The 10,972-nt window shown below is 30.9% G+C and overlaps 1 protein-coding gene across 1 annotated transcript in view; it reads left to right on the top strand.

The window, feature by feature from the left end:
* The first annotated feature begins 5,307 nt into the window (after positions 1 to 5,307).
* LOC133174351 (low-density lipoprotein receptor-related protein 6-like) overlaps positions 5,308 to 10,972 on the top strand; it is a 37,350-nt gene continuing 31,685 nt past the window's right edge. Inside the window, 1 exon segment of the mRNA XM_061309459.1 lies at positions 5,308 to 5,498. Within this exon segment, the coding sequence (XP_061165443.1) occupies positions 5,426 to 5,498 (73 nt within the window). The 5' untranslated portion in view covers positions 5,308 to 5,425.

Below are 10,972 nucleotides of genomic sequence, written 5' to 3'. Positions count from 1 at the left end.
ACATAAATATCTATACATAAGCTTTGCACAGGATAAGTGTAGTATATGCTATACAGTATACATTACATGTGGCAATTACACAAACAATAGCATTTAATGTATTATCATTTCTTATTGTACACTATTTAAAACATCATTTCTTAATTGATAAGAAAAATACAGAAAGGACTATATTCGGTTATGACCAAAATTTTCCCCCAAAATCAAACTTTGACGGAGAAATATATAATTATGTTCTAAAACAGGGGAATATCTGCAGACTTCAAAGCACTGAATAATTTTATAAGCCATGACGCCATATGTTAGATATGACGTCAGAAAGATGACGTAAATTCAAAATTTCCATGATTTATACAGTAAAAGTCACCGAGCGCAGGTCTGCTCCAACTCAATATTTTCATATAATGTGTAGAATGATAATATCAATGAAATATGTAAATATTGTTCTTGAGCAGGCCTGCGCTCTATAAATTTTATAGTAAAAATTGAACAAATTTTGTGCATTTTTTCCTTTTTCTGAAAAATAACACAAAATCCGAATAGTTTGTGACGTCATAGAAACAAAAGTTGCCAATAATCTACTTCGAAACTATAATATTTTTTGTTAATTAAGATTTCTCACACAATATATACAATTCAGCACATTTCAAGAAATTTTCAAAATACGCAGCTCTGTTAAGGCTGCATAAAGGGGGCGGGGCCTAATTCATACGGGAAAAGTCTACTGTGACATCACACAAATATAGCAATTCCTCACAATAACAGAAAATGAAATAATCTGCGATTCTAAACTGCATAAGAGTAATGAACTACATCAAAACTTACCACTGCATCCATTTTTGTCGCTAGTTAAATCCCACACAGCAAGATATAAACAAGTCACTGATCGTAATGCACTTGTCGACATGACGTCATCATGATAAAGTTTGACGCATTTTATGTGCAGTGAGAGGCGGATCAAGTAATTTTTTCACAGTGAAAAATGCATTTTATTATTAAACTGAATATTATTTGCACCTCTTAGGTAGACCATTAATACAAGTCTGAAACGTTTGTTTAGTGCCATTATCTAAAAAATATTGGAGAATGTATTGAATTAATTCTACCGTGTTTTGTCTACAGGGTGTGCATGTTTCACGCCGAGGTGCCTCATTAAATCGCCTTTTCGCAAGGGCATGCACTAAAAGGATCTTGACCATTTTTTGAATACAAATAACGGAAATATTCCTTAACTTGAAAAGTGCTGCTGCTTTCCTGAAATCGTTAGCATAACTTAATAAATACATAAAATACCTGGTAAAGGTCACACATATTTCGACATTAGCAAGATAACTTGAAATTTAAACAAATAAAATGCGAATTCTATTTAAAGCAGCAACACTTTCCATAAACTACAGGTTATGTAAAAACAATCTTTTACTTTAATTTTTAATTTTAACTAGGGTATGCCCATGCGATATTGAAATTTGTTTGTGACCTACATACAGTACACATAACATGCATTTATCACGTGACTATCAAATAACGTGACCAAACCAAATTCTGTACAGAGCGGGGTATACAATGTTATTTCAAAGAATGTTAAAGTCATAAGATAATATAGTACCTTAACAAAATTAAAATTCATTTTAAAAAGGTATGTATTTATGCAGGTGTATACTGTGTTGATTTCTTCGAAGTACGCCTTAACTGTGCTGCGTATGACTTTTGTGGGGGCAAAAAATGTGCATATACCGCATATAGTTCTTTACCTAGGTTACATAGTTCTTTAGTATTTGTGGAACTCAGTAACTGTACTAGTTTAAATACTGATGGCTTTTTAAAATAACTCTTGATATATTCAATTCTTAGTTCTTCATATCGAGGACATTTTAATACAAAGTGAAATTCGCCCTCTATCACATCTGATATACATATTTCACATTTTCTATCTTTTCTTTCTATGTTACAATACCTTCCCCTCTCTATCTTTAAATCATGCGCTGATAGTCTTAAACGACTAATAGGTATTCTATACTTTGAATGTAATGGTTTTCTTAAATGGATACGTCTGTAGTACAATTTTATCCACTAAATGTTGATATAAAAAATATTTAGGAGAATTACAAATTTTTGTCATAATATCTTGTTTATAACCGTCATACATTCTTTGAAATACGATGTTCAAAGAATTATTATCAATACAATTGCTATTATACATGTCAGTTAAACCAAGCCTTTGAAATTTCTTCTTAATGTTTACAATCCATTCATCATTATTTTCCACCATATCTTGATAACATGATTGTAAAATACAATTATCGCTGTTTTTTAATTTCACCCAGTATTTCAAAATTTTCTTTTTCCTTTCTAGTGTAAGTGAAAATCTACCTGATTCACAATAAACTGTATCATTACTGGTGCTTTGTCTGACTTTTAAAACTCTTTTACAATAAGTTAAGTGAACATTTTCTATGTCTTGACCCTTGTGAAATCCCCATACTTCAGCTCCATAACTCATTACACTGTTAATATAGGTATCGAAATGGATAAATGTTTACCTTATGTAAAATTCAACATATAAGATTGATAAAGTATTTTTTTTAAATTTGTAATCTCATTTGATATTGGTAGTAAATGACCATTTTTGCTGTTTTTTGTCTGTAAACATATGTTTCCCCCGTGAAACAACAAAAGCTTTGGTATGAATTTGTGGAATAACAATTCATAATACCTGTAAAAAGCAAATTTTTTTCCACCGGGGGGGGGGGGGGGGGAGAGATGTTTTAAAAATATTTTCAGATTTCCGTTGATTTCTGTAATGCAAAACAGAAGTTTTACCAAAATTGTAATCTCTCTTTTCTTTCCCAAATAAATGATGTTTTACGAAAATTCATATAAATATCTATATAGATATAAAAAAAAATCATTCAAATATGTTAACTTTTGAAAATTGACTTGGAGATAGGCGGCAGAACAATACTATCGTTTGTGGTTCTTTAGTGTTATCATGGAGATGATCAAAGAGTTTGGTCCAAAGCATGACTTCAAAACTAAGGGATTTTGATGCTAGATATATCTACAGTCTACATACTTTCTTAAGTTAGCTTTTATCAATATATCATAGGTTCTGTCTGTAAGATGTCTTCAAAATAGCCTTTACCTGGATGACTCTGTTCAAGGTAACATGCTGTTTGACCAAAATAATCTGCACGTGTATTGATTAACTACCAGACCCATTACTTAAAAAAAAAAAAAAAAAAAACTCTTAAAAAGAGATTTTGTCTACAAGTTTATTTATATTTGAACCTTTTCTTTTTTTCAAAGATTCCTTTACAATGATTTTTTCATGAACTATAAGCATTTAAAAACAAATTTCAATCACTAAATGTGTAAATATAAATACAATGTAATGTTATTTTTAGCCTAAAAATACTTTTACTGTGTATGATCTATAGTATACACCAATCTCTTATTGAAGTAGTGTATGTGTTTTACCATCATCTTATTTTAAACCATTTTATACTGATTTTGCTATGTTTAGTATGTTTGATAAATTATACATGATATATATTTCTCTGCTTCATGATGTTTCGCGATCTACGTCATAAACGAAATCCGTCCTGGTTCACGTCTTAGTTTTATTGTAATAGATATCTCACTTTGTTGCACGGGAAAAAATATAACAAATAAGGAAATATTAAAGGCCTAAACAAGTAAATTCAATCGAATAAAAAGTAACTTTATAGCAAGTCTGATGAAGATACAGTGCATTTTTAACAATTATTATGAATCAAATACTAATTAACTTTCTGTCAAAAAAATATAAAATGGGTGTGCAACGAAAATAAAATCAAGGTAAATAGAAATCGGCGGAGTCTTCTACAGGGGCCTGGGTAAACATTAAATTCTATTAGTTGAGCAGTACCGCTGACACTGGTGAAAACAAAGTCAGTAAAGATTTTTTTGTCCTGATTAAAATGAGGTCAACTTGAAAAATAAATTGTAGATGGTGGACAAATGAAAACATTACACTGAAATAAAAACATAGAGTCGTCAAGGAGATATCACACATATTTGTTGGCATTTTGGCTCTAGAGGCCAATATACACTGGAATATACTTGATTAAAACATTCTATTACGCATCTAAATAAATAAAAAAAAAAACCCAATCGAATCACAAAATCAAGATATTGTCATAAGAGCTGATATTGCCTTTGTTTTCACCTGAAAATCATCACCTGGAGCACAGTTCAGATAGACATGTATGTCTGATGAAACCAATTGCTTAACAACAACATAGACTGGGGAAACATATAATGTGTGTCTTTCTCTTTGAATTCTGTTTCCATTCATGATTTCGCCTGGGTAAACTAGCTGAAGTATTTGAGATAGGGTCCTATTAAGACAAGTTGTCGACGAGTCACGGTTTCCTTTTGTCCGTGCACTGGAAAGCAATTTACCCTAAAGATCAACAGGGCGTCAAAAGATTTTAAACTGCAGTAATATTGCTATTATATTAAAGCTTTTGGTTTGGTTTGTTTTGTATTTTATTTTGTTATTTTGTTTGTTTTTGTCTTATTTATAATCACGAATTAAAGAAAATGAACAAATGATTTAATCAATATATTTTTTGACTTTCTTGGTTATTGTACCATATTTGATGTATATATAGTATTCTAGTTTCTATATCCGTTACATAATAAAATTATGGAGAAGTGATATCTTTTTGCTGAAGATTGAATGCAATTTTGATAAAAATTCACACCTGTTTGGCGAGTATTAAACTCTTATGATGGCGAGATATCCCGAGATGTTGCGAGAGACTAGGAACTGATATTTTATGTATCACACAGTGGCAGTGATTGACCTTTAAATTTATTTTGAATTATTTAAAAACATTCATCATCGTCCATCTTTCCTTAATACAGAACCTTTTGGAAAGTTTAAGGTATGTAAATATACTTCAGCCCTTTTCTTGTGCTTCAGTACCTTTCGGAAGCCTTCAGCAATCAGCGAGCGTTTCTAGATTTCAATGATAAAAGTTTTTTTGGTCACATTATGTGTTGTTTTAAAATGAGGTTTGTAAGTGCAACGAATTTTAAGAAAAAAATTGAAAGATGTTCATATAAGATAACATAAAAGCAAATGTAGACTTCTAAACAACTGCCACGAGCACATTGTATATATATGTGTATAGCACTATATACTCTTATGTAAGAGGTGCTAAATAAACTAAACAAAAAGAACAATAGAATCTTCATTTTAAGAATATGTGCAAGTACCATTCAACAGCTATAGATTCACGCTCCAGTGCAAAATCATTCACCCAGTACAACCTCAATAAATTTTCTATTTACGCTGACTATGTGATCCAATTACGCTCTGTATCAATAGACGTGTGTATGTTTGGGGAGACCAGATTCACCTGAATACCTGCCGAAGATGGACACACGCTGGGGGACCCTTGGAGGGTTTCTTCTGTTGCTGACTAAGGTCTGCACAGCACAGAACACAGGTAAAACAAACCTTTTGACTTCTACATTAATTACGCATTGAAATCGTTTCACTTTACAGAGTCATAGGGTCTGGTCTATAAAACGGTCAGTCTTTATTTAATATTTTACAGGAACGAGGAATTCGAATGATTAAATAATATTGTGTACGATTGATGACAAATTTTAGTTCTGAGTTTAAAGGGGGTCAATAAACTATTGATTTGCAACAATTACCGACGCAAAGCATTTGAATGGCATTGTATGCAATCAAAGGACTCCAAGACTTGCACGGCGATCAGTTCCGGACTATTATTAACCTATTGAAACGAAATCTATTACCCAATCACAGAAAAATTTTATACAACTAATATTACGTAATGTTAATCTTATCTAGTGCAATGTCTGAAAATGTTGTTTACCCTACTTCTACAGAATTAAGTCATTCTTTGACCCACAGTACCGGATATATAATCTGAAGTGCCCGATTGATCGAAGAATTCCACAAGCTCATGCAGTTCGATAAGCCCTACAAATGTTGTTATTGCTTTGATATTATATTTTTCGAGATCATAAGGAAGAAAATAATAAAACAAACCCTCAAACCTCCTTGATGCTTTTGTTAGCTGTGTTTTGTCAATCAGGTTTGAAGAAAATTAAAAGTTTTTGAACTTTGTTGGGTCATGTTCTATATTAAAATTAAGAAGCTTCGTGACAAACTGGCGTACCGAATTTCATGTAAATTAGAATTCTACGTTATCTACATGTATATTAAGTTAATACAGTTGAATTTTCTATCATCTTTACAGATATCGATAGTTTGGTTTAATTATGAAATGACGCAGTTTTTGTTCACGTGTCTTTTTTTTCAGTATAGTTCTAAAATTAGAAAATCATGTAATAATAACAGTAATTTCTTACGCATAAAAAAAATCAAGGTAATAACCCAGATAAACTGTTAAACACAATACATACTACCGCAAATTCGTCTAGTCACGATATATATGTAGAAGCATTGAATATCATTGAAATACTTACATTAAACTATTTTTTCCTCTCATAAACTATTCGCATTTACTAGTATATCTATGAAATACAAAAAATATTAAAGTATTTGAGAAAATTAATAATAAACTTAAGTTTTTTTAAAATATTAAAATGAAAAATATATGAATGTTAACTTACACATTGCAAAATATGCATGCAACGATATAAATTAGAATAACTGGTAAATATTGTAAATTAATAAAAGGCTGCGACAATATATGCACTTGTGTTTCCAATGAAATCTGTAGTATAGTATATGGTATTTGTGTTATACCTCATCCTCATTCAATTCACCCTTGATACTCTGTAATCACTTAAAACAGTACTGTGTTTTTATTAATAAGTAAATACTTCCCCCTTCTTCTACATAACACTGTACTATAACACCATAATCAGTACACACTCTTCGTTATGATAGGTACAAGTACTTATTACAGAATACTTTTATCATCGCAAATCTTCTGTTTTGACTTTGATCCTGATGTTTGACTTCCTTTCCTTAAAGTAGTGCAAGTGATGGAACTACAGAGTTAACTCTTTAAATTGTAGCTTGAGGCAGCCATTTTTGTAAGGTAGTCACGCGAATGAGCAGCAGATTTTTCTGTCGAACACTGAGTGAGACACAGACGTGTTCTAATTGTAGGTATTGCATGCCTTAAATAGATGATTATACAGAAATACTTTTTTATGTTTAATGTTCTAAATCTGTCCGATGTATTTCTATACAAACAAATGATGGGATATCGGTTACATTTTACTCCTTTGTGCAACTCCAGTTCATTTCAAAAGACATGGAGCAGTAGACCTTGAAAACTGGAGCTGCTATCTTCTTTTGGTTTGAAAGAATAATACACAAAAATAAAATAATTAAGTTTAATATGTTTACATACATTCGATTCGTCTGTATGGTTTTATTAAACATTTTTCATTACTTTTTATTCACTTAATTTCAATTATTGACTGTACTTAAATTAATACTTGTATACAATATATAGTAATTTTGTTTTTCAAAATATAACTTGGTTAATACAGCCCATCAGTATTTAATAATAATAACATATTTAATTAAAACATATTTTACAGTAACAAGACCCTCAAGGAGTTTAAATGGGGGTGGGGTGATCAAGTGTTCCTCAGTCCCGCAGTGACGGTTCCACTCACTTCTATAAAAGAGACTATAATATATGATATAAAGTAGTACAATACATAATGTAAAATAATATAATTGTTAAACAATATGTAGCAATGTTATTGTATAGTATAAACACATTGTACAAATAGACATTAGATCAACCTGACGGCTATAGATCTTCATTCCGTAATATAAGAGCATGATAGATAAATTTCCCCTAACCAATCATGGTAGATATATGCGATGTGAACCTAATAACTGAAGTAATTTAAATTTACTTTGCGAAATAATATTCATTAATATAATTTTCTCCTTAAATTTAAACATCTAGGGCATTGGAGAATGTAATGAAATTCGTCTTCAATTGGATGAGTATCACGAACATAGCATAATTTATCGTCTCTGCTCTTGCATTGGTACCTTCCGTATTCAATAGTTTAGATTATGTGACGAAAGTCTACTGTGAGAGATATGCTTTTTATACTCCTTCGGAGAGGGGGTGTACTGTTTGTCTGTCCGTAACAAGTTTTCGTCACAGTTTTCTCAGCAACTACTCACCGCAGATGCTTGAAATTTTAGCACACTCTTTGTCTAGGCATGCCATATGGTGGGAGTTATTTTTGTACAATTTCTGTGTTTACGTGTATCTGTCAGTATCAAATTTTCGTCGCAGTTTTCTCAGCAACTACTCATTGCAGGTACTTGAAATTTTAGCACACTCTTTGTTTAGGCATGCCACATGGTGGGATTCATTTTTTACGAATCTGATGTCAACTTGCTGTTTATTCATGCGTCTGTAGGTACCAATTAATTTTCCGTCACAGTTTTCTCAGCAACTACTCAAGGCATATGCTTGAAATTTAGCACACTCTTTGTTTAGGCATGTCATATGGTGGAATTCATGAGAGCATAGTCACATCAGAGCTGGGGTATTACTAGTGAGCATTGGCTCACAGACTTCTTGCTTTAGATTACTCTGAAAAGGTTTTGTTAAATAAGGTTGCATTTTTGCAAAAGTTAGATTGCACAAAGTGTTTAATATATGAAAAAGCATTTTGTCGAATTATCCATAATGACCATAAATTGAACTCTTGATGATATATATACATGTATCTAGGATTCTAATTAACACACATACATAAAATGAGCAAAGTTTATAACTTGCTGTTTCATGCAAAATTCTCTCAAACATAATCGAAATAATGCAAGGTTTACATTATGCGCCCAGTTTATTCTAGTTCCTGACCAATTTTCTGCATCAGATTGCAGGCATTCATAGAAGATTTTAAATGTAATGTTTTAAGCAAGAATTTACATAAGAATTTCATTATTTTTCTTTGTATGATAAGTGGATATCGGCTTTATTTTCTATTAATCGTGTTATTGATACCCAGGGGAATAAATAAACACACTGTAAAAAATGTGTTTACAATTCAAACACTTTTCTAAACACTTTCTTGTCACCTCCTTTTTTATATGTTTAATTTCTAAACATGTAAAATTCCTAAACATGTCTTAGAAAGTGTTAAGAATTTAAACACTTGTGTGCTTAGAAATTAAACATATCTAAACACATAAACACAAGTGTTTAAATTCTAAACACATAACAGCAGATGTGTTTAAAATCTAAACACATCATAAGTTTAATTTGTACCTGCAGAAAAACAAGTCACTCTCGTAAATTTAGGCACAAAAAGTATATGTTTTTTAAATGCGCATAATTGTCAAAATTTTCAAAATATGTAACCAATATTAATTATTTTCCATAAAGCTACTGAACGTTGGGATATGTATTTAATTATACAATGCAATGGTCACTGTGCGATGTACATGTACTTAATTTACACAAATAATGTAGGAGATAGAACTAAATAGATTTGATTAGTCTCAACAATTCAATCAGAATGACACATAATTTATAACGTAGACATAGATAACAAACTTTTAATCTTCAAAATTTTTAAGAAAATAATACTAAGCTGACAATTTAATATCAAAACTTTATTGAATATTTTCTAAAAGGCTTTATTAAAGAATTGTTAAACTAAAAATACAAAATGTATATTCATATATATATTTATTATAATCATTATATTTTGAATCGGCTGCAAAGTTTTCCTCATGTCAATCACAAAATATCAAATTTTATGAACTTTCAGCAAGTCCCAAAGCACCACATATTATCTATATCCCATCAATAACTGCCAGAAAGTAACCCATTTCGAATGCACGAGGATAATTGTAAACACTGTCGAATTAACACAGTAGTCTTCAACAAATGAAGTTTCAAAGTGTTGATTATGGAACAACAACATTGCACTTGAAGATGACACCAGGTACTCTGATACGTGTATTTTGAGTTCGATCTGGACTACGTACGGTGCCTGTAGGAAAGAAAGCCAGATTTTAGAAAAAAGTGCACTATCACTGATATTTTACATTACTTAGAAAAACAAAATTGTTCAAATTTTAGTGAAACTACACAGATATAAATATAGATGTTTTTAATGACATTTAATATTATTTCTTCTCCTGCAAGTCTATGAATCTATGAACGAATTCAAGATATCCCAAGTCAACTTTATTTACGTTGCTCATCGTGGTTAATTAATGCAAAGAAGAAGAAAACAAACCTTTAATGTATTGCAGCAACAAGATGCCCTTTCACGTATTTCACTATTTCGTCGTGGTTATCCCTTGAATTGGGTTGTCATAACTCTCATTGATACATCACCTTAGCTTGTTGCGTTTTCTTTGTTTACATAGCCGCTCAAATTAACGTTCAAATATATGTGTGTCATTTCCGGGAAGATAACTCTGCATTTTACAGTGAAACGTGTTTTATTTCTAAACGCGTTTAGATGTAAAACATGTTAAGACACAAGTGTTTAGTTGTTAAACACAATACTATACACGTTTAGATCTAAACATGTAATAGAAGTGTTTATTTCCTAAACACAATTTTTACAGTGCAAATAAACAAAAAATAAACAAAAAATACAATAAGCAATCTTTCAATTTCTGGTTATTTATGAAAAACCAAAATTTCACTAACTAGTATGTACAGTACATTCTGAACAATAAACTTAACAGCGGTAGTGTACTTAGACTCTGTTTCGTTTTGAACATATTTTATTGACAATATTATGAGTATGTTAAAGGGATTGGACGCAAGATCCAAAAGCTTATGTATGCAATGTAGAACAAACATAAGATATAATCTTTTAGTACATTCCGGCTTTGTTTATTTGCATGTGTTTGTGTATTTTTTAATTTGTATGTTTTTGGTTGGTTTCTTTGTTTTATTCTGGTTTGAAT

This window comes from Saccostrea echinata, unplaced genomic scaffold, assembly GCF_033153115.1.
Source record: "Saccostrea echinata isolate AGI-Se365-2 ecotype Australia unplaced genomic scaffold, CSIRO_AGI_Sech_v1 ptg000057l, whole genome shotgun sequence".
Lineage (NCBI taxonomy): Eukaryota > Metazoa > Mollusca > Bivalvia > Ostreida > Ostreidae > Saccostrea > Saccostrea echinata.
The sequence above is the reverse complement of the archived record's forward strand: the minus strand, read 5'-3'. Positions and strand labels throughout refer to the sequence as shown.